At 40.0% G+C, this 23,973-nt stretch overlaps 1 protein-coding gene across 1 annotated transcript in view; it reads right to left on the bottom strand.

Moving 5' to 3' along the window:
* Positions 1 to 331: 331 nt before the first annotated feature.
* Positions 332 to 23,973, bottom strand: part of arhgap15 (Rho GTPase activating protein 15) — a 26,152-nt gene continuing 2,510 nt past the window's right edge. Inside the window, exons 2-13 of the mRNA XM_010751713.3 lie at positions 11,727 to 11,898; positions 11,592 to 11,654; positions 9,882 to 10,025; positions 9,669 to 9,761; positions 9,256 to 9,354; positions 7,412 to 7,547; positions 6,552 to 6,686; positions 6,333 to 6,431; positions 5,919 to 5,996; positions 2,859 to 2,993; positions 900 to 1,005; positions 332 to 693 (exon numbers count right to left, since the gene is read on the bottom strand). Coding sequence (XP_010750015.1) covers positions 510 to 693; positions 900 to 1,005; positions 2,859 to 2,993; positions 5,919 to 5,996; positions 6,333 to 6,431; positions 6,552 to 6,686; positions 7,412 to 7,547; positions 9,256 to 9,354; positions 9,669 to 9,761; positions 9,882 to 10,025; positions 11,592 to 11,654; positions 11,727 to 11,898 — 1,444 coding nt within the window. The 3' untranslated portion in view covers positions 332 to 509. The remainder of the gene's footprint in view (positions 694 to 899; positions 1,006 to 2,858; positions 2,994 to 5,918; positions 5,997 to 6,332; positions 6,432 to 6,551; positions 6,687 to 7,411; positions 7,548 to 9,255; positions 9,355 to 9,668; positions 9,762 to 9,881; positions 10,026 to 11,591; positions 11,655 to 11,726; positions 11,899 to 23,973) is intronic.

Genomic DNA, 23,973 nt, shown 5'->3' with positions numbered 1-23,973 from the left:
GCTTCTTCCACTGCCTAAATGGAAGTGGCACATACAGAGAACCTCTGTCTTATTATAATACAGTATACAACTGTACTCTGTACATCATCTGAATATACTGCTGTACTCTGCTATAAATTATAAATACACTGCTTACTCTGCTGTACATTATTTTTTTGATATAATATATATATATATATATATATATAATATATATAAATATATATATATTTTTTTTTTTTTTTTTTTTTTTTTTTTGGATCTTTCAAACATGGAAAGAAAGAACTCAAAGACAGCCTTTGAACTTTAAAGTTTTTTCAGGTGTGGTGATTCCATGGTGGTAAATAAGTCATTGACATTTAAACTCTTTATTATTGATCAGTTTGTGTTCATTAAAAAGGAAATAAACCATCCATTCATTTTTTTTTTACAGTCCAGCCTCTGTCTACATTTCTGAAAGAATCTGGTTGTTTTTAGCTTCGATGTGTAAATATGAGTCCATCGGAGGATCGGGTCCACCTCAGGGCACTTTACTTCTTGTCCAGGTTGAAGATTTGTTGGCTCTCGATTAGGATGAACTCCACGATCTGGTTCTGGTAGACCATGTTGACCGCCATGTTTCCTGCATCCAGCTCAGGCCACATCAGTGTTGGGCCGAACACGATGCCGATGCCCTGAGTGGACATCAGGTTCTTCCTGGAAAAGTCCAGAACTCTGAAATACAGCAGAAGGAACAAAACTGAATAAACACGAGAACACAAAGAGTTTACAAGATCCAGCTGTACCAATGTCAGCCTTAATGAGTCAGTTTCTGTCCATTGATCAGTTATCTAATCAACCAAATCAACTGCTTTTTAAACTGTAAGGTTACCAATGTTTTCAGCTGGTTGAAGTTGTAGTTCAACAGTATGCAAGTATACCTGTGCAGGTGGCTGAAGAGTAACTTCATGGTGTCCCTGTTGGGTTTGGGCAGCTCCTGGATCAGTTTCTTCACAGCCTGAACTTTGTGCTTGGATTCCTTGATCTCTGTTCAGAGAAATGACAGCAGCTGAAGATTAATGTGTGCATCACGTTTTAGTTTAACCTGTGTAAACATCGTAGTTTAACATGTGTGAACATCGTAGTTAAACGTGTGTCAACATCGTAGTTTACCTTGTGTCAACATCGTAGTTTAACCTGTGTAAACATTGTAGTTTAACGTGTAAACATCGTAGTTTAACGTGTGTCAACATCGTAGTTTAACATGTGTGAACATCGTAATTTACCTTGTGTCAGCATTGTAGTTTAACATGTGTAAGCATCGTAGTTTACCTTGTGTCAACATCATAGCTCAACCTGTGTAAAATATTGTAAAATATTACTGTGTAATGCTGCTGCTGCACTATAAATTCCCAGCTTGGGATGAATAAAGTCTATCTATCTATCTATCTATCTATCTATCTATCTATCTATCTATCTATCTATCTATCTATCTATCTAAACATCGTAGTTTAACCTGTGTAAACATCGTACTTTAACGTGTGTCAACATCGTAGTTTACCTTGTGTCAACATCGTAGTTTAACATGTTTCAACATTGTAGTTTAACATGTGTAAGCATCATAGTTTAACGTGTGTCAGCATCGTAGCTTAATGTGTAAACATGGTGGTTTAACGTGTGCCAACATCGTAGTTTAACCTGTGTAAACATCGTAGTTTAACACGCGTCAACATCGTAGCCTAACGTGTAAACATCGTAGTTTAATGTGTGTCAACATCGTAGTTTAACCTGTGTAAACATCGTAGTTTAACGTGTGTCAACATCGTAGTTTAACCTGTGTAAACATCGTAGTTTAACGCGTGTCAACATCGTAGCTTAACGTGTAAACATCGTAGTTTGACCTGTGTAAACGTCGTAGTTTAATGTGTGTCAACATCATAGCTTAACATGTAAACATCGTAGTTTAATGTGTGTCAACATCGTAGCTTAACGCGTAAACATTGTAGTTTAATGTGTTTCAACATCATAGTTTAATGTGTGTCAACATCGTAGCTTAACATGTAAACATCGTAGTTTAACCTGTGTAAACATCGTAGTTTAACCTGTGTAAATGTCGTAGTTTAACGTGTGTCAACATCGTAGCTTAATGTGTAAACATCTTAGTTTAACATGTGTCAACATCGTAGCTTAACGTGTAAACATTGTAGTTTAATGTGTGTCAACATCGTAGCTTAACGTGTAAACATCGTAGTTTAACCTGTGTAAATGTTGTAGTTTAACGTGTGTCAACATCGTAGCTTATTGTGTAAACATTGTAGTTTAATGTGTTTCAACATCATAGTTTAATGTGTGTCATCATCATCATCATCATCGTCAACATCGTGGCTTAACGTGTAAACATTGTAGTTTAACCTGTGTAAACATCGTAGTTTAATGTGTGTCAACATCGTAGCTTAATGTGTAAACATCTTAGTTTATCATGTGTCAACATCGTAGTTTAACGTGTGTCAACATCGTAGATTAACATGTGAACATCGTAGTTTAATGTGTGTCAACATCGTAGCTTAACGTGTAAACATCATAGTTTAACGTGTATTAAATTTGTCTTTGTGACTACATAATATTTCTGTTTCAGAGTTTCTCTCTGTTGATCATTACTGAAGTTTGAAAAAGCAGCTTTAATAAAACAGAGTGTAAAATTATCACGTGAAATATGAAATATATGTATTATTGGCAACATCCATTACATTTATTTATTTTATGAAGAAACTGCGATTTTTACCTGTTTGACACAACTCATGACATGTCCTTGTTTTTTTATGTTTTGTTTTATTTATTAATTTATTTAGTGTGCATGTTTGTGTGTTGGTCTAGGTTCCAGACTTTTAGTTTTGACTCACTGATGGCTTCCACAAATGGCTGGAAGGACTTGAAGGGGAACAGCGGCTCGGGCAGCTCACGGAAAAACATCTTGAGGGCGCCAGTGACGACGTGGATGTCCTCCCACTGACTGTGGTCCAGGTTCAGGTCCTCCTCTGGGGGGACAAACCAGAAAAGACATGATCCTTCGTGTGCACAGTGATAGAAACAGCATAATCTTCCACTGAGTGGGAAATATAGATCAACATCTGATGTCTTTTACATTGGACAGAGCCTGATGTCACCCATATCAAATCAAAATCAAATCAAATCAGATTTTATTTGTAAATCAAATCAAATCAAATCAATGATTTGAGTCCCCCGGCAGTCTAATCCTATGGCAGGATAACTAAGGGATGACCTGAGCCAGCCCTAACTATAAGCTTTATCAAAAAGGAAAGTCTTCAGTCTACTCTCAAAAGTGTTGACCGTGTCTGCCTCCCGAACCCAGAATGGTAGTTTGTTCCACAGAAGAGGAGCCTGATAGCTGAAAGCTCTGGCTCCCAATCTACTTTTGGAGACTATAGGAACCACAAGGAACCACAAGGAACCCAGCGTCCTGAGAGCGCAGTGTTCTAGAGGGGTAGTAAGGTACTATGAGCTCTTTTAGATATGATGGTGCCTGACCATGAAGAGCTTTGTAAGTAAGGAGAAGAATTTTAAATTCTATTCTATATTTAATAGGTAGCTAATGCAAGGAAGCCAAAATGGGAGAGATGTGATCTCTGATCTTGGTTTCTGTCAGAACACGTGCAGCAGCATTCTGAATTAACTGCAAAGTCCTCAGAGACTTATTAGAGCAGCCTGATAACAAAGAGTTACAATAGTCCAGCCTTGAAGTAACAAATGCGTGGACTAGTTTTTCTGCATCCGCCTGAGAGACAATGCGTCTGATTTTAGCGATGTTACGTAAGTGGAAGAATGCAGTCCTCGAAATTTGTTTTATGTGGACGTTAAAGGACAAATCCTGATCAAAAACAACTCCAAGATTCTTTACAGTGGAGCTGGAGGCCAGGGTGATCCCATCTAAAGTAACTAAGTCTCTAGAAAGAGAGTTTCTGAGGTGTTTGGGTCCAATTACAAGAACTTCAGTTTTGTCTGAATTTAACATCAAAAAATTGTAGGTCATCCAACTTTTTATATCCTTAAGGCATGCTTGGAGTTTAGTTAACTGATTGGTTGCATCAGGCTTGATCGATAAATATAATTGGGTGTCGTCAGCATAACAATGAAAATTGATAGAGTGATTCCTAATAATGTTCCCTAAAGGAAGCATATATAAACTGAATAGAAGTGGTCCAAGTACAGAACCTTGTGGGACTCCATGACAAACTTTGGTCTGCATGGAGGATTCATCATTGACGTGAACAAACTGAGATCGATCTAAAAAGTACGATTTAAACCAGCTTAGGGCGGTTCCTTTGATGCCAATTCGATGTTCCAGTCTCTGTAAAAGAATTTGATGGTCAATGGTGTCAAATGCAGCACTAAGATCTAACAGGACAAGTACAGAGATGAGTCCTTTGTCTGATGCCATTAGGAGGTCATTTGTAACTTTGACTAATGCGGTCTCTGTGCTATGATGCACTCTAAATCCTGACTGAAAATCCTCAAATAGACTATTGTTATGGAGAAAGTCACACAGCTGATTAGCTACAGCTTTCTCAAGTATCTTAGACAGAAAGGGAAGGTTTGATATCGGTCTGTAGTTGGCTAAGACCTCTGGGTCTAGAGTGGGCTTTTTAAGAAGAGGTTTAATTACAGCTACCTTAAAGGACTGTGGTACATATCCTGATAATAAAGACAGATTAATCATATCCAATAACGAATTACTAACTACAGGTAAAACATCCTTGAGCAACCTGGTTGGGATGGAGTCTAAGAGACAGGATGACGGCTTAGCTGCAGAAATGATTAAAGTTATTTGATGAAGGTCGATGGGGGAAAAACAGTCTAAATACATATCAGGTTTTACAGCTGTTTCAAAACTTGCTGTATCAGAATGCAGATCAATGTCTGTTGAGGGCAAGAGGTGATGGATTTTGTCTCTAATAGTTATAATCTTATCATTAAAGAAGCTCATGAAGTCATTGCTACTTAGACCTAAAGGAATAGATGGTTCAGTAGAGCTGTGATTCTCTGTTAGCCTGGCTACAGTGCTGAAGAGAAACCTGGGGTTGTTCTTATTCTCCTCAATTAAAGAAGAGTAATAGGCTGCTCTGGCATTACGGAGAGCCTTCCTGTATGTTTTGAGATTATCTTGCCAGACTAGATGAGATTCTTCCAGTTTAGTGGCCATTTGCGTCAGATTTACGTGCCTCTTGCTTTAATTTACGAGTCTGCTGGCTATACCATGGTGCTAGCCTTCTTTGTTTAATTGTCTTCTTTTTCAGAGGTGCAATAGAGTCTAGAGTTGTCCGTAATGAGCCTGTAATACTATCAACAAGATGGTCTATTTGTGGGTGGCTAAAGGAAGTAGACAAGTCCTCTGTTACAGTTAGACATGGCATTTGATTCAATGCTGAAGGAATCACTTCCTTAAATTTGGCTACAGCACTATCAGATAAACATCTGCTGTAGAAGTTTCTGCACAAAGGCTTATAGTCCGGTAGTATGAACTCAAAGGTTATTAAAAAATGGTCAGACAGAAGAGGATTCTGTGGAAAGACTATTAGATTATCAATTTCAATGCCATATGAAAGAACGAGATCAAGAGTCAAGTTGGAGATTTTAATACAGCTGCTTATGGACGTTGGCTCACTTCTGGAGCCAGCTTCAAGTGGCTGCTTAAGGAATTACAGTTTTTAGCATTTCCGCATTGGCTTCAATTCCCAGCACCAGAGGTTGCTGCTTGTTTTTGATACAGAGCTGAAGAGTCACACAGTGAGGAGGGTGACATGCAGCAAAAAAGGGTAGGACTGAGCCTTTTTGTGAAAAAACACAACAGAAAACCATTAGGATTTATTTGAACACAGTGTCTAATGGAAACATTCAGTATGATCAGAGAGTCAGAGTGAAGAAATAGTTTCTGTTGAACTGACCTTGATCGACGATGAAGCGAAGTTTCTGGATTGTGGCCAGATTTCCACTGACTCTGTAGATCCCGTCAGCCTCCAGACCTGAAAACACAGTTGAACACAGGAATTTAGTGTGGTGGTACACAACTCTACAGAAGTCTGACTGAAGTTTTCCCACAGAGTAACCCTTGTTGACTGAGTAATGGACCATGGTGCGCCTTGGGCAGCTTTAGTCCACGATGTGGCAAAGTTTTTTGTGATTTGTTTTGTGATATCATATGTGATGTCTTTATACCGTCATGTATAAAAATAAATGGTGAATGCTCAGCAGACAGATGAAAAAATTTCAACATAGGAACAAATGGATTAAAATGTCCACTAAAAAACAAAGTGCAGAAATCATCAGCTCTCTTGTGATGTGTTTAAGATTGAATGTACCTCGCTTGTCTATGGCTTCCAAACAGAGCTGAACGAACCTCGGCACCGTGCTTCCTTCACGTTCACAGAGTGTCAAAAGATGGCAGCCAAAAACTCGATCTGTGGCAGACATGATCATGTTAACTGATTAATCGTTAATGTTACAGAAGGTTTAAGGACTCATGACCTTACAGCTGTAAATGTTCATTAGGCTTTAGTGTGTAATGAAAGAACAGAAACCTTTGATGAGGCCTTTCTCCTGCAGAGTCTTCATGGACGGACGTCTGATGATGAACTTCTTCAGTCTGTTCTTCACTCCGTTCTTGTCGGCGCTATCGGAGGTGCTGTGTTTCAGCTTGGAGCTGCTGAACATGTCTGCAGAAAACCAACCAGTCTGTAAACTCAACAGCTGACATGTTATTGACATGTTAAACATCCAGCAGTGATGTAGCAACATGACAACTCTTTGTCTTTTTGTTTGTCTCACCTGATATGTATCTAGTTTAAGTTACAGACCTTAATTCCTTAATTCGTATCATTGGAAACAGCTGCATTGACCCTAATATTTCACGTCAAAATAGCTGCTGTCAAAAAGGTCTATTCCTCCAAACAGACCTGCTGTAACTGAGGTTTGTGATCAGATATTCAATATTCAGCACACCCGTTTCTACAAAGCGGCAACCTCCATGTCTGTGAAGTGAAGCCACAAACTGCACCTCTTGTCGTCCACTTGAGGCTGGCTCCAGAAGTGAGTCAGTCTCCATAAGTCCCCATGTTCAAATGTCCAACTTCACAGCAGAAATAAACATGTTTACAGCCTGGTACAAAAAACTGTTTTGGTCTCTGTAGCTAATTTCCCAGTTAGACAGTGAGGAAGTATTTTATTCTGGACTCTTTTTTGAGGGGTAGGGGATAACTAAAAAATTCTAACTTATGACACTTTACAGCTAAATGTGTTTGGGTTAACTTCATATCAATACAAAGTGTTTCTTTAGAGATGTAATGAATCTAAATCCTTTTTCTGACTTATACATAGACATAGATTTGCTTTCAAGGAACATTACAGCCAGCTGTACATATAAATAACAAGAATCACTCACTGATGGAGCGTCTGTGGACTGGGTTGCGTTGCTTGGTGTTGGGGGAGGCGGAGCCATATCCAGGTAGGGAGCTATGTCTGGGCAGGTACTCTGTACTGTTTGACCTTCGCAGAGAAAAACCTCCGTCTGCTTTAGTCTGAATGGAGAAAAGTTTATAATCAGTCACAGGGAGGCTTTTAATTCACAAATAATCTGAAGAACCATCATGTCTCTAATGTTCAGGCTTATCTTCAGATGTCCTGGTAGTAACGCCTCTCCACCTATCAGATCACTTTCTATCCATTATGTTTATTAATGTCACTCTGTCAGAGCAACCCTCTGGTCCTCCACCGATGGTTACGTTCCTCTGTAACTTATCTCCAACTTACTTCTCCTCTATTGTCGCCTCTGCTCTACCTCCACTCAGCACATTCTCCTCTCTGAAGGTTAATGATGCCACTGGCTCACTTATCCTAATTCTCAACCCTCCACCTCCTCCAGCCTTACCACTGATACCTTTGCATCATTCTTTACAGGAAAAGTTGCAGCAATCAGCAGCCAATTCTCTGACCAGCTTGCTCTTTACTCGACTCCTAACATTGTGAAGTACAACAGTCCTACTACCGTATTTTCACGACTATAAGGCGCATACAAACGTCTTAGATTTTTTCCAAAATGTGCGGTGCGCCCTATAGTGCAGTGCGCCCTATGTGTGTTGTTAAACCTGTGTTGAGAACGTTGAAATGAAAAGTGCTGGATGGATGAAGAGATGATGAAAGAGTGGCTGAGGCAGGTGTATGTAAGGCGACCAGGTGGTTTTTTCCACGCATCACCATCGCTGTTGATCTGTGACTCTATGCGTGCCCATCTCACAGCCGATGTGAAAAAAGAAGTGAAACAAATGAACGCTGCACTTGCTGTTATTCCGGGAGGTCTGACAAAGCTCCAACCGCTGGACATCGGTGTGAACCGGCCGTTCAAAGTAAGGCTGCGAGCGGCGTGGGAGCGATGGATGACCGATGGAGACCACAGTTTCACAGAGAGTGGCAGGCAGCGCCGGGCAAGTTACGCCACAGTTTGCGGATGGATTGTAGATGCGTGGGCGAACGTGTCTACTGGCACTGTTGTTCGAGCTTTCGCAAAAGCCGGCATCATTCCCGAGGGGCCGCACGGCACGGAAAGTGACTCTGACAGCGAAGAAAGTGGAACTGGCATATTTGATTTAACGCAGCTGTTTAACTCAGAAACGGAGGATGAGGACTTCGATGAGTTTGATTAATGACGATTACCGGTAATGTGCTAATAAAATGTTAGTACTTTGTAATAAAGACTTAAATAAAGCACAATCAAACTCAGTTTTGCTCCCGCTCTATTTTTAAATACGCACACTTGTATGCTTGTGTGTGTGTTGTTGTAAGGCGGTGCGCCATGTGTGTGTGTAGACTGCGCCTTTTCGTACGGTGCGCCCTATGTGTGTGTTAAATACAGTAATGGCACACATAACTGAGACTGCGCCTTTTCGTACGGTGCGCCTTATGGTCGTGAAAATACGGTACATGTCTCTCTCTGTCTCAGCGGGGCAGCACCTCCAGCTCTTCAAAGAGGACCTCTTCTCCAACACTATCAACAATTGGACATGATACATCTATCCCCCTCTACAACTGTCACAGTACTTACTGCTGCACTAACACTTTCTTATCACACTGTACCTTGATCATTCCCTTCTCTGTAAGGCGCTTTGGATAAAAGCATAAAATGTAATGTAAATGTCATATTTTTTACTTTTGTACTGTTAGTTGGACAAAACAAGACATTTTAATGATGATGAAAATAAGAGCCAGTTTAGAAAGGAAGTGAGTTCTTACTGAAGAGTCGATGGTCTTTCTGATGGCATCGAACCATTTTGAGGCTGTGGAATAACTGTCAGTCTGGAGGAGGTACTCACTTCCTGTGTTTGTTGTGATCTAAAACAGATGAAACAAGTTCAGTCAGGAGTGTAACGGGTAGAAATATACACATTTTAAATAACCAGGAGAGATTAAAGAAGCAGAAACATTTAATCAGAACGTTTAATTAATCCAACAGTCAGAGAAAAAACATTCTTCTATCAGTCACAAATCGCTAACTCTGAATGACCTCAATTCAAACTGCAGACCTCACACTTCAAAACAAAGAACACGTAAAACTTGTGTCTATCAGTTCGACACTTTAACACTACTGTCGGAGAGAAAAAATACAGATTTCCTGAACCGAGTAAACGTTTGTATTCATTTGTTACCTGGAAGACGTTTTTCCTGCTCGATTTCTCCGTCGTCCACTCGATAACACCTCCACACAGCGGAAGAACCACATCAGTTTTGTTTCCTGGTTTCTGACCACGTGGACATCAGGTCAGAGGTTACATTTCAGAGACGCAAAACAGAGATAGATTGATAGATAGATTACAGGTGAATTAGAGATAGATGAGGGATACATTGGAGTATCTGTATACCTGACTAGTTTCTTGTTGTCTTTCTTTATAAAACAGCAGCTGGTCTGAGGTCAGTACGGTCCACATCAAAGTCCAGTTTTTCCTCTGCTTCTTCCCTCCCTCTGAGATTTTAGCCACATTCAGGTGTTCACCTTTCAATTGCACCTGGACAGACACAGGTACATTGTACAGCCAGAGCAAATCTCATTAGCACCACTACAAGCATACACACTACAGGAAATGTACTACGGGAAGATGGCACTATAGCATGGAATAAGACAAGACAAGTTAAATGTAAACTCTGTCAAGCTGAGCTTGATATCATGGCAGCACCACAGCGATGCATGAGCACCTCAAATGCAAGCTTTTATTTTTAACGATTAATGATCATGGTTATCAGTGAGTTATTGGACATACTACCAATTTTGTAGTGACTTGTAACATATCATCGCTGTCAGGCGGAGACCTCCTATCTCCCAAACCGAGTTTTATCAGTCAAATCTGGTCATAAATATATGTGTGTCTTTATATTAGCCGACCAACCTACAAGCAAATCAAACTGAAGTGGATACAAAGACATATTTATGCATTAGTGTGCAATCAAACCAGATTTATTGAAATACAAAATGTGAAGCGCTGCAGTTGTTGTGAGTTTATGTTCCCCCGGGTCATAAGATGAGAGGGGCAGTGGAGTTATACAGATCAGATGACACTGTTTGAATACTTTCATTTGTTAGTTATGTGCACAGACTTGAAAGCTGGCAGTACAATCATTTATGAAAAGAGGTTTCTGCCCAACAATGACAAAATCAATAATAATTCATGTTTAGGATATTAAATCAGTACAAATTAGTGATGTCATGAATTGGATATTACACATAATAGTAAACCTCCACTTCATGTCAGTGGTAATCTGTGATTTGGAGCACATTAATTATTAATTTGTAAGATATTTAATCAATTAAAAAATCAGTAATAATTGGTATTAGGTATTAGATTGTGATGCACAGACTTCTGAAATGATGCATCTTTCTGTTTTGTTCTATTTTAGTAAAAATAATCGGGATTAATTGTAAATAATCAATAGATTAGTCGACAACCAAAATAATCATTAGTTGCAGCCCTAAACACAATCAACCAAACAAAACCAAAGTGGGTGCCTGAAAGGCACCAGCCTCCCAGGAGGGACCAAGAGAGCAGGAGCAGGAGGAAGAGGATATATCAATGGAGAAGATATCATCCAGCTTATAAAGGTCTAACCATCAGGAAGATCTTAAAGAAACAGAGGAATGCAAACACAACACACACAGCCTGTCTAAAGGCCAAGGGCCGTCACAGCTGTTCATCGAGCCTCTTCAGTGCAGCAGTGAGTTAATTCAAAACAACCTTCTCTAAAGGTCAGAGCCCTGTAGTTCACAGTTACATTTCTCTGATGTGGACTAGATAAACTTAAAATAGGAAGGGACACTTCCTGTTGACAAGGAAGACTTAACAATGGTGGACCAAGAACTGGACTAAGAACTATCAGGGCTTTAAATAACAGAGACAACAGTATACCATCTAGAGGTTGAGAAGAAGGCCTCATTTTCCAAATCACATCCATCAGATGTTGAGGGCTGACAGGTCAGGAAAAGTCTAGAACAGAGACCAGACTGAAGACCAGACAGAAGACCAAAAAGAAGTGAGTGGACAGGATTTGGACAGTTTCCTGTCAAGGTGTTTCATACTCACCAACGGTTCACCTCCTGTGGAGAAGACGTTGTGTTGAGACTGATTCCTGCGATGTCGAGAGATCTAAACACAAAAAAATATATAAAAAACTGAACGGGGGTCACTGTAGGATGGAGGTTCTTCATGTCTGCTTACAGGTTTCTGAGGAACATCAGAGTCCTGCAGCACCATGGACTTGGACTGACTGAGGCGGTCTCCAGAGCTCTGTGAACTCTTAATCCTCATCTGAACCGGTCCCTGTGCTGCTGTGCTGCGCTGAGGTGGAATTAGCAGTGGCTGTTTCGTGGCAGTCTGGAGGTTCGTGATTCTGTTTGTTTGGATTCAAAAGAAAAGTGCATCAGTACAAGGTAATCAGTGGAATGTCTTGTCTTCTTAATGTGTTTGAGACTGTCAGTTCAGAGTTGGTAGACAGGTATTATCTCTATTTCGTGGTCTGGATTACTGCAAAGAAACCACAATTGTGGGAGACCAACAAGAAGAGAAGTGCTTGAACCAACAAAGCCCAAAATGGACATTAGACCAAAGGAAATTTTAGTTTCAGACCGCCGTGTCTTTGTGAGATGCAGAGGAGGTGGATGGTAAGCATGTGTTCCCACTGTGAAGCATGGAAGAGAAGGTGGAATGGTGTGGGGGTGCTTTGCTCATGACATACTTAACCAGCATGCATTAGCTCAGTGGGACCATCATTTGATCTTCAACAAGGCAATGACCCCAAACATACCTCCAGACTGTGCATCACATGACCTAAACCCAGCTAAGATGGTTTGGGATGAGATGGACCACAGAGTGAAAGAAAAACAGCCAACAAGTGCTCAGCACCTCTGAAAACTCCTTCAAGAGTGTGCAAAGCTTCATCAAAGAAAATAATCTAATAGAATAATCTGATAACATGTTCTGTTTTGTTTAATAATTCCAGATGTGGGAAGATTTTTATCTACACCTTAAAAAATAATAAAAAAAACAACAACAAAGAAAACCATTTAATGAGAAGGTGTGTCCAAACTTTTGTCTGATATGTGTGTATATACTGTATGTGTGTATGTGTCCTTACTACCCCTCTAGAACACTGCGCTCTCAAAATGCTGGGTTTCTCATGATTCTCTAGTGTTTCTTGTGGTTCCTATAGTCTCCACTTTTCAAATCAAATCAAATCAATTTTATTTGTACAGTCCAAAGTCACAAAGTCCATTTTCCTCTGAGGCTTTACAATCTGTACAGGGAGTGACACCCTCTGTCCTTAGACCCTCGGTTCAAGTGAGGAAAAACTTGCCCACAAAAAACCTTTAACAGGGAAAAAAGGTGGAAGAAACCTCAGGAAGAGCCACAGAGGAGGGATCCCTCTCCCAGGATGGACAGACGTGCAATAGATGTCACGTGTACAGGACAAATCAACAGCTTTACTTTTAAGAGTAGACTTTCCTTTTTGATAGAGCTTATAGTTAGGCCTGGCTCAGGTCATCCCTTAGTTATGCTGCTGTAAGGTAAGGCAAGGCAAGGCAAGTTTATTTGTATAGCACAATTCGTACACAAGGCAATTCATAGTGCTTTACAGAGGCAAGGAAAAACATTGGACATTAAGACAAGCAATAGAAATAAAAAAAAGAAAAGAACATTTTATTAAAAACATCAGAATGTCATTTAAAATAATTTAAACAGCAAATTTGAAAACAATTAAAAACATTAAACGAATCACTGGATTATGATTAAAATTTCTTTAAAAGAGCTCAGCCATAAGCATGTGAAAAGAGAAAAGTTTTTAACCTGGATTTAAAAGTGCTCAGAGTTGAGGCTGATTTCAGTCCTGCTGGTAGTTTGTTCCAGTTGTGAGCAGCATAACTGCTAAATGCTGCTTCACCGTGTCTGGTTTGAACTCTGTGCTCCACTATCTGACCTGAGTCAGTAGATCTCAGAGCCCTACTGGGTCTATATTCTGCTAACATTTCGTTTATGTATTGTGGGCCTAAACCATTCAGTGATTTGTAAACTAGTAGCAAAACTTAGAACTAAAATCTATTCTGTGGCTAACTGGGAGCCAGTGTAAAGACTTAAGAACTGGGGTGATGTGCTCTGATCTCTTTGTTCTGGTCAAAACTCGAGCTGCTGCGTTCTGAATGAGCTGCAGCTGGTTGATACTTTTTTGGGGGAGTCCAGTCAAAAGGCCATTACAGTAGTCAAGTCTACTGGAGATGAAAGCATGGATCAGCTTCTCCTGATCTGTTTGGGACATAAAGCCCTTAACTCTGGATATGTTCTTAAGTTGGTAGAAGGCTGTTTTGGTGACTGATTTTATGTGACTGTTGAAGGTCAGATCTGAGTCTATCAACACGCCAAGGTTTCGGACTCGGTCTTTAGTTTCTAGAGACAGTAACTCAAGGTGTTTACTGACAGCAACCCTCTTCTCTTTATTGCCAAAAACAATTACCTCAGTTTTTTCTTGATTTAACTGAAGAAAATTTTGGTTCATCCAATTTTTGACTTGCTCTAGACAGTTACACTAAGGACAGAGGGTGTCACTCCCTGTACAGATTGTAAAGCCCTCTGAGGCAAATGTACTTTGTGACTTTGGGCTATACAAATAAAATTGAATTGATGATTTGATTTGATTTACACAATGACTCTATAGGACTGCAGTCATCTGGGGACAGCGCAAGATATATCTGTGTGTCATCTGCATAACTATGATAGTTGACATTGGAAATCTGCAGAATTTGACCCAAAGGCAGCATATATAGGCTGAACAAAAGGGGTCCAAGAACTGACCCCTGAGGAACCCCACATGTCATAGCCACTCGATCTGATTGATTACTTCCAATGGTCACAAAATAACTCCGTTCCTCCAAGTAGGACCTGAACCATTCTAGGACTGTTCCACGGAGTCCTGCCCATGTTTCCAACCTGTTCAGCAGTGTGCTGTGATCCACAGTGTCAAACGCAGCACTGAGATCCAGCAGGACCAGAACTGATACTTTGCCTGAGTCAGTGTTCAACCTTATGTCATTTAACACTCTAATAAGAGCTGTTTCTGTACTGTGGTGAGCTCGAAAACCTGATTGAAATTTGTCAAAAAGTCCACTGGAGTTCAAGAAATTATTGAGTTGATTAAAAACCACTTTCTCAACAATCTTGGCTATAAAAGGAAGATTTGAGACAGGTCTGTAGTTGGTTAACTTGGAAGTATCCAGCCTTCGCCTTTTTAAGAGTGGCTTGATGGCAGCTACTTTTAGGGGTTTAGGAAACGTGCCTGATTGAAGTGAGCAATTTATTATTTGCTGCAGATTTGTTTGGACAGATTTTACAATAGCTTTAAAAAAGTCAGATGGCATTGTGTCAGGACAGCATGTCCATGATTTAAGATGTTGAACTGTTTCTTTTAAGTTTTTTTGATCAACTGTATTACATTCTGACATCACAGTTAATTCATTCCTAGGCGGTTTTAGGGATTGCGTCATTATATCATTTTGTAGATTTGTGTTGATATTTAACCTTATAGATTTGATTTTTTCATCAAAAAAGTGAGCAAATTCATTGCATTTTTCTTTTGAAGAGAGTTCTGAAACTATCTCTTTTGAAGGTTTGTAAGCCTATCAACTATAGCAAGCAGAGTGCGAGTGTTGTTGAGTTCTTATTATATTTTAGAGAAGTGTTGCTGTCTAGCCTTGATTAACTCATGGTTGAAATTACAGAGACTTTGTTTGTAGAGGTCGTGGTGAATTTGGAGTTTAGTTTTTCTCCATTTACGCTCTTCTTTCCTGCATTCTGTTTTCAATGCCTTTACCATCATAGTGTTCCTCCATGGTGATCTCTGTCTACTCAAGGTCATCTTAGTTTTAGTAGGACTACACTTCCCAGGATGCACTGGTTATGTTACTAAGCTTCTTCCCTGGAGTTTCTGTCTCTGTCGTCCAGCAGGTTCTCGTGGATCGTGGCTGCTGCTGTGGTCCTGCATGACGTCCACTACACATATTACTACTGTCATTATTGCTGCCATATCTCCATCACAGTTTATAGTTAGTTGATGATTTGCTGCTGCTGTGCATCTGTGTCTCTCTCTGTCTCTCTATTTACTATCTCTCCCCCCCCCTCTTTCTATCTGCCTCTCTCTCTCTCTCTCTCTCTCTCTATATATATATATATATATATATATATATATATATATATAATATATATAGATAGTAGATAGATAGATAGATAGATAGATAGATAGATAGATAGATAGATATCCCTCTCTCTCCTATCTGCCTTTCTCACTCTCTTGGGTCTGTTTGAGGTTTCTGCCTGTTAAAGACGTTTTTCTTGCTCATGTTTGAACTGTTGGTCTCTGTAAATATATTATAAAGAGTACGGTCTGACGTGCTCTGTATGGAAAGAATGAGATAACTGAAGTTATGATCTGGAGCTATATAAATAAAATTTAATTGAATTGAATGTGTATTGAACAACACTCTATTCACTAAGTGTCTGTGAACTGAGGAGTCTACTGTAGTAATATTGCCAAACATTTTCAATAGGTGACATTCGGGTAGGAACCTGAAAATTTGCATCATTAATGTAGCATTAATGGAGCCTTCCACGTGCGAGTGACCCATCCTGCCATGTGCCATGTCTAGACCTGCTCTATATGCAAAGAGCAGGAGACAACTTCGGGTATGAATAGAGATCACTCAAAGACCACTTCCTGAAAAATGTTGCTTCTTTTATTCATTCTATTTTGTTGAAATGCAGTAGAGGAGCGTTCAGTTAACATTCAGTGAACATTCAGTGAATGTTGGATCCAGAGGAGTCTGGACTTTTGACTGGTTCCTGTTTGCAGCTCAGATTGCTTCACTATAGTTACTCAACATCTGTCGGTCTGTCAGTTAACAATCAGAGCTCAGCTAAGAGACGAGGACAGCTCCTTCAGTTAATCCTGATCCAGACCGGACATCATGGTTCACAGAACAAAAAACACCAAGGAAGAAGTGTGTTCGCATGCAGGCTGCAGCAGTGACTTTTTAGTTTAAAACAGTCTTAGATTTTATCATTCAGTTTGATTTTTTATTCCTGATTCGGTCCATACTGAGCCGGTCGACCAACTCCTTATAATATATTTGTGGACTCAACAATTCACACATGAGCAAGAAAAATTCTTTAGAAACCTTGAGCAGAACCCAGATCATAGGGGATCAGATGGACCCACATCTACAGAGACTGGACAGTTTACAAAGGAAGATGTATCATCAGTTCAGGATGAGGTTTTAAAACATCCTGCAGGGTGTTTGAGGTTTACTCATTACCGCTAAAACTCATCCGACAGATATTACTAGTTACTTTTCCACAACCATGTAAACTTGTAATTTAAATGTTCATCTTCAGGGTCTGACAATCACAGAACGTGAAGATTTGAATAGAGGTTGAATTTCTACAACTGTGACTCCTCAGGAGGCAAACCGATGATGTTGACTCTAAGCATTCAATAAAAATTTGCTATTGACTTGAAGGCAAACAGCAGAACATCACGTGTGTTCTCTTAACACATGATAGGTAGCTAACCCTAACCCAGGCTTGTGATTCTGACAGACAGGGTCAGTACATTTATCCTTTGTGTCCTCAGCTGGTGCGGGGACATGCCTGACCTTCGCTGTGAAGCTGCCCAAGTTGGAGAAAGTCTGCGGGCCACAGCAGAGCGAGTGAAGCTTGGAAGCTTGCCTTCGGACGCCAAAGGAGTCCGCCGTGAGGGACCGCAAAACGCTACCAACAGGAACGTGGACCGATTAAAGAGGCTGTCCGGTCCAGAAAAACGCTTCAGGGAGGACAACTCTGCTCAGATAGTGTGAGGAAGTGTTTGTTATGGTACCACAAACAACAAACTTCTTTTTTTTTGTCCCGAGGGGGCACTGCAGAAAAGGTGTATCCTCTGAGGTGTAAGGAGTTCAGGAGGGACCAGTCCTCTGGTCCTTGAAGGATCTGCTATGTCAGACTGAACTTGTTTTGACTCACCTGTCATCTGTCTCCCTGTAGCCAAGCCGATCAGAGCTGGCCACCAGCACATCAGCACCCGTCCTCTCCATCCGTCAGGCCAACTGTCGAGGAGGGGGGCGACATGCAGTCACGTCACCACACCCCACGGCAACAACCATAGCAACAGCAACAAACCCTTCAGAGCCACAGCAAGTAAGCTGAAGGTGGTCACAGTAAACACGTCATCAAACACAGCAATCTCAAAACCAATCGCAGCAACGTCATCAAACTCAGCAACCACAACAACCACAGTAACATCATCAAACACAGCAACCACAGTACCATCATTTAACACAGCAATCACAACAACCACAGGAATGTCATCAAACTAGCAACCCACACTCACACTCATCAAACACAGCAACTGCCAACAACCACAGCAACATTATCTAACACAGCAAACCACAGTAACTTTCTAACACAGCATCCACAGTACATATCTATCACACAGCACCACAGTAACATCGTTAACACAGCATCCACCATAACATTATCTAACACAGCAACCACAGTAACAACATAATCTAACCCAGCAACCCAACAACCACAGTAATGTCATCTAACACAGCAACGAAAGCAACCAAGTTCACAACCACAGCACTTATGTTTTTGAAAACACAAATACCACAGCAACCACGTTATTAACCACAGCAACCATGCGATCAAAGGTGTGTCACTTCCTGTCCCCTCAGGTATTAACGACTCCGGATCAGTTTCCTTTCTTTGGATTCTCCTGCTCTTCTCACCACTCTGCCTTACTGGAACCAGATGACTTTCCACCTAACAGCCTCCCCCTATCAGCCAACAACTTTCAACTGCCTACTCTGTCTTTCTTTTCTGTCACCACCTCATATATTATTTTTACTTATATTACAGTTTAACCAGTTCGTTATTTTTGTTTCATATTTTTACCAGTTTTTATTTAATTTAAACATTGATCGTTTGTCAAAAAAAAAAGAATCCGTTTGATGAATGTTTACATGAAGTTAATATTACTTATTCTAATGGTTGTAGTGAAAATGTGATATTGTGACACGCTGTGTTACAACATTGAGACTTTCTTGTAAGAATCAAACCTCAAATTAAGTTTCTTGTAAAATGATGCAAATATCACAACTTTATATCACATTATCATATTTATCATATTAAAACTGAATTTTTTCTTCTCATACATTTTGACATTGCATCATAAAACAAGTCAAAATATCATTCGCTTTACGAGCATCTCTGAATCACTTGAGGTTTTTTGTTATTTCAAATATTTCCATGATTTTTTTTGGACTGACTGTTTTATCACACTGATGTATTTTTCATTAATTAACATGTTGCAGAGTACTTTGTAATATGGATTTCTACTTTGCTTTTTTTTTATAGTTTTCATCCGCCCAGAGTGTTTCTATGTGTAACATTTTACAGTGTAAAACAGTGTTAACCCACTGTGTTGTTTTGAAGTGAAAAATTCCTGAGTCTGTTTTTAAAATTATATTAAGTTATATTAGTAATATTAATTTATGTATTTAAGTTATATCAAGTGATATTAAGTAATATTAAACTATATTAAGTTAGATGAAGTTGTATGAAGTTAATAAATTGTTGTTTACTGATGTAAAAACATCCTGTTAAACACAGTGTTTGTCTCTGTAGATTTTATTAAATTATTAAGTTATTAAATTAGTTTTGTGATCATGAAGGTGAGTTCATTGAATCACATAACATTGTTCATGTTTCTGGTTTTTGCTGACTGCACTGAATAGCATATTATCTACTATATATTATACTAAAATATAATGTAATGCTTCTCAGAAAAAACAGAATGATGAAAAAAAACTTTTTAATGGCAGGAGTAGAGTACAAGTAAGAAAACAGTAAACTCAATATAGTGTCCACTAATCAGATGTTGCGGGTCGATCCCCAGCTCCTCCAGTCCGCATGTCCAAGTGTCTTTGGACAAGATACTGAACCCGAAAATTGTTCCCGATGCTCCTGGTGTGTGAGCACCTAAAACTGTGACTGACATCTTGAATGGTGAATGTGTGTGAATGACCATATGTAGGTGAAAGCGAGGAAGACTAGAAAGGCGCTAAGTACAGTCCATTCTCCAGTCCATTTAGAGACAAACACCATTTACACTCACATTCACCCTACAGCCAATTCACAGTTCACAGTTAACCTGTGCATGTTCGTGTGCTTGGGCTGTGGGAGGAAGCTGGAGAACTCGGGGAGAAACCCATGCCGACACATGCAAACTCCATACATGGTTTTATTTCAGTCTCCTGAAAAGTGAAAGTATTGATGTTGGGATTGTTGGCCTCTCAAACAAAACCCGTCCGACGCTGAGGTGGCCTGAGCAAGGCACGTGTGTGTGTGTGTGTGTGTGTGTGTGTGTGTGTTGTGTGTGTGTGCGTGTGCGTGTGCGTGTGCATGCACCCGCATGTCTTGTGTGTTTTTTACAGATGTTTTCTACAGATGTTTTATGCAGATGTTAGTTATGTGTTTTATCAAATCAAGTCAAAAAGTCCATTTTCCTCAGAGGGCTTTACAATCTGTACAGGGAGTGACACCCTCTGTCCTTAGACCCTCGGTTCCAGTGAGGAAAACCTGCCCACAAAAAAACCTTTAACAGGGAAAAAAAGGTGGAAGAAAACTCAGGACGAGCCACCAGAGGAGGGATCCCTCTCCAGGACGGACAGACGTGCAATAGATGTCACGTGTACAGAACAAATCAACACAAAACATATTGTACAATTACAATGACTGATAAAATGACAATGAATTACAATGAATGATTAAATGACAATGAATCACATGACTGATAAAAATGACAATGAATCACAATGACTGATCACAATGACAATGATTACAATGAATGATAAAATGATTACAGTGCAGTGGAACCTGTGATAGAGACAGAGACACAGACTGCTCCGCAGCAGCAAATCGTCAACTAACTATAAACTGTGATGGCAGCAATAATGACAGTAGTAATATGTGTAGTGGACGTCATGAGGATCACAGCGCAGCCACGACTCCACGAGAACCTGCTGGATGACAGAGACAGAAACTCCAGGGAAGAAGTTTAGTTAGTAACATGCATTAATGAGACATGAATGTTTACAGGACGGTGGTGGTAATGGTGATGGAGGGAGGAGAGAGAGAGAGAGAGGGAGAGTTTTCAGTAAAGGGAGATGTGACTGCATCTTCAACCAATACCGTGCCTGACTAGGGTAACCCTGAAAGAGAGAGAGAGAGAATGATGGTGCCTGACCATGAAGAGAAGAATTTAAATTCTATTCTAGATTTAATAGGTAGCCAATGCAAGGAAGCCAGAATGGGAGAGACGTGATCTCTGATCTTGGTTCCTGTCAGAACACGTGCAGCCGCATTCTGGATTAACTGCAAAGTCCTCAGAGACTTATTGGAGCACGCCTGATAACAAAGAGTTACAATAGTCCAGCCTTGTGAAGTAACAATGTTGTTGGCGGATGTTATGTAAGTGGAAGAATGCAGTCCTCGAAATTTGTTTTATGTGGAGTTAAAGGACAAATCCCGATCAAAAACACTCCAAGATTCTTCCCGTGGGCTGGGGCCAGGGTGATCCCATCTAAAGTGACTAAGTCTCTAGAAAGAGAGTTTCTGAGGTGTTTGGGTCCAATTACAAAAGAACTTCAGTTTGTCTGAATTTAACATCAGAAAATTGTAGGTCATCCAACTTTTTATATCCTTAAGGCATGCTTGGAGTTTAGTTAACTGATTGGGTTCATCAGGCTTGATCGATAAATATTAATGGGTGTCGCGCATAACAATGAAAATTGATAGAGTGATTCCTAATAATGTTATAATGTTCCCTAAAGGAAGCATATATAAACTGAATAGAAGTGGTCCTAGTACAGAACCTTGTGGGACTCCATGACCAACTTTGGTCTGCATGGAGGATTCATCATTGACGTAAACAAAACTGAGATCAATCTAAACAAATAGATTTAAACCAGCTTAGGGCGGTTCCTTTATGCAGTTTGATGTTCCAGTCTCTGTAAAAGATTTGATGGTCAATGGTGTCAAATGCAGCACTAAGATCAACAGGACAAGTACAGAGATGAGTCCTTTGTCTGATGCCATTAGGAGGTCATTTGTAACTTGACTAATGGGTCTCTGTTGCTGATGCACTCTAAAACCTGACTGGAATCCTCAATAGACTATTGTTATGGAGAAAGTCTCACAGCTGATTAGCTACAGCTTTCTCAAGTATCTTAGACAGAAGGAAGGTTTGTATCGGTCTGTAGTTGGCTAAGACCTCTGGGTCTAGAGTGGGCTTTTTAAAGAGGTTTAATTACAGCTACCTTAAAGGACTGTGGTACATATCCTGATAATAAACACAGAATTAATCGTATCCAATAAAGAATGACTAACTAGAGGAAAAACATCCTTGAGCAGCCTGGTTGGGATGGAGTCTAAGAGACAGGTGACGGCTTAGCTGCAGAAATGATTAAAGTTATTTGATGAAGGTCGATGGGAGAAAAACAGTCTAAATACATATCAGGTTTTACAACTGTTTCCAAACTTGCTGTATCAGAATGCAGATCAATGCCTGTTGAGGGCAAGAGGTGATGGATTTTGTCTCTAATAGTTATAATTTATCAGTTGTTGTTCATGTGTTTACAGATGTTTTATACAGATGTTGGTTAATGTGTTTTATACAGATGTTTTGTGCAGATGTTGGTTAATGTGTCTTGGTCACGCTCTGACAGAAGTGTCTGTTTTCTGCTCTCTTGAGTTTGAGGTTAGTTCTTTTTTTCTGACAGGAAGTGTGGCGGTTGCAGCAGCTCGTGTTGAGAAATGGTTCGTCTGAAGGAACCACCGTGATGAATCATACTTCCTCAACCGTTGGGCCTTGGCTCTTGTCTTTGGGGAGCAGTGACACACAGAGATGGCACGGTTCAAGGTAAGACAGATCTCATATTCAGGTTTATCCTGGTTTGTTGTTGTTGGTCACTTTGTGTTGTCTGAGTCTGAAGGGTCTCATCTGTCGGCCTGAGCTCATTAAGTGTGATGAATAAGGCACAGACAGTTTAGTTTCCCTAGATGAGGGACTTAGACAGACAGATGCAAAGTCAAAGAGGTTATAAGAAAATTTTCATTGTGTTTACATGAGCTGATTGGACATAAGGAACAACTTAGTTTCAGCTTCCGAGAAGGTTCTATTTATTTCCTGTTGCTGCTTTTAAGTTCACATTGTGTTTGTTTACAGATGTGAGTATTCTTGTATATCTAATCAATGATGCAATGATGATCATTTATCATCCTCTCGTTAGCCCTGAATATTTTTATATTTATATGTTTTAACTATGCGTGGGCATGACGTCTGCCTGACATATCCTGTGTCAGTTGGCTCTGCACTTCCTCAGATTTTAATGCCTATCACACATGAACAGTAGGGGCAGCACAGGGATGTGGCAGGGTCAGGAGTCACGGCGCTCTGATAACAATGATGAAAATTTGAAAACAAATCTGCATCTGTGACAATATTCATACCACAAACAGGTTTGATTCATGGGCTTTACAAACTGTCTATGAACACTTCAACAGAGCAGTAAACTCCTTGAGTATCGGCATGTTTATTGTTTACATAATGCAAATTCAGAGATCCAATATGGTCTGACCAGTATGTGAACAGTTTTGTTCCCAATGCAGCTGGTCATCTACGTTAAAAAGCAGGTTAACAACCACCTGCAGGATGTTATAAAACATCATCCTGAACTGATGATACATCTTCCTTTGTAAACTGATCCAGTCTCTGTAGATGTGGGTCCATCATGATCCACTATGATCTGGGTTCTGCTCAAGGTTTCTAAAGAAGTTTTTCTTGCTCATGGTGTGAATTGTTGAGTCCACAAATAATATTATAAGGAGTTGGTCGACCGGCTCAGTATGGACAGAATCAGGAGATAAAAAATCAAACTGAATGATAAAATCTAAGACTGTTTTAAACTAAAAAGTCACTGCTGCAGCCTGCATGCGAACACACTTCTTCATTGGTGTCATTATTTGTTCTGTGAACCATGATGTCCGGTCTGGATCAGGATTAACTGAAGGAGCTGTCCTCGTCTCTTAGCTGAGCTCTGATTGTTAACTGACAGACAGACAGATGTTGAGTAACTATAGTGAAGCAATCTGAGCTGCAAACAGGAACCAGTCAAAAGTCCAGACTCCTCTGGATCCAACATTCACTGAATGTTCACTGAATGTTAACTGAACGCTCCTCTACTGCATTTCAACAAAAATAGAATGAATAAAAGAAGCAACATTTTTCAGGAAGTGGTCTTTGAGTGATCTCTAATTCATACCAGAAGTTGTCTCCTGACTCTTTGCATATAGAGCAGGTCTAGAC

This window comes from Larimichthys crocea, chromosome XIV (genome assembly GCF_000972845.2).
Source record: "Larimichthys crocea isolate SSNF chromosome XIV, L_crocea_2.0, whole genome shotgun sequence".
Classification (NCBI taxonomy): domain Eukaryota; kingdom Metazoa; phylum Chordata; class Actinopteri; family Sciaenidae; genus Larimichthys; species Larimichthys crocea.
Note: the sequence above shows the minus strand (reverse complement) of the source record. Positions and strands in the feature narration are given on the sequence as shown.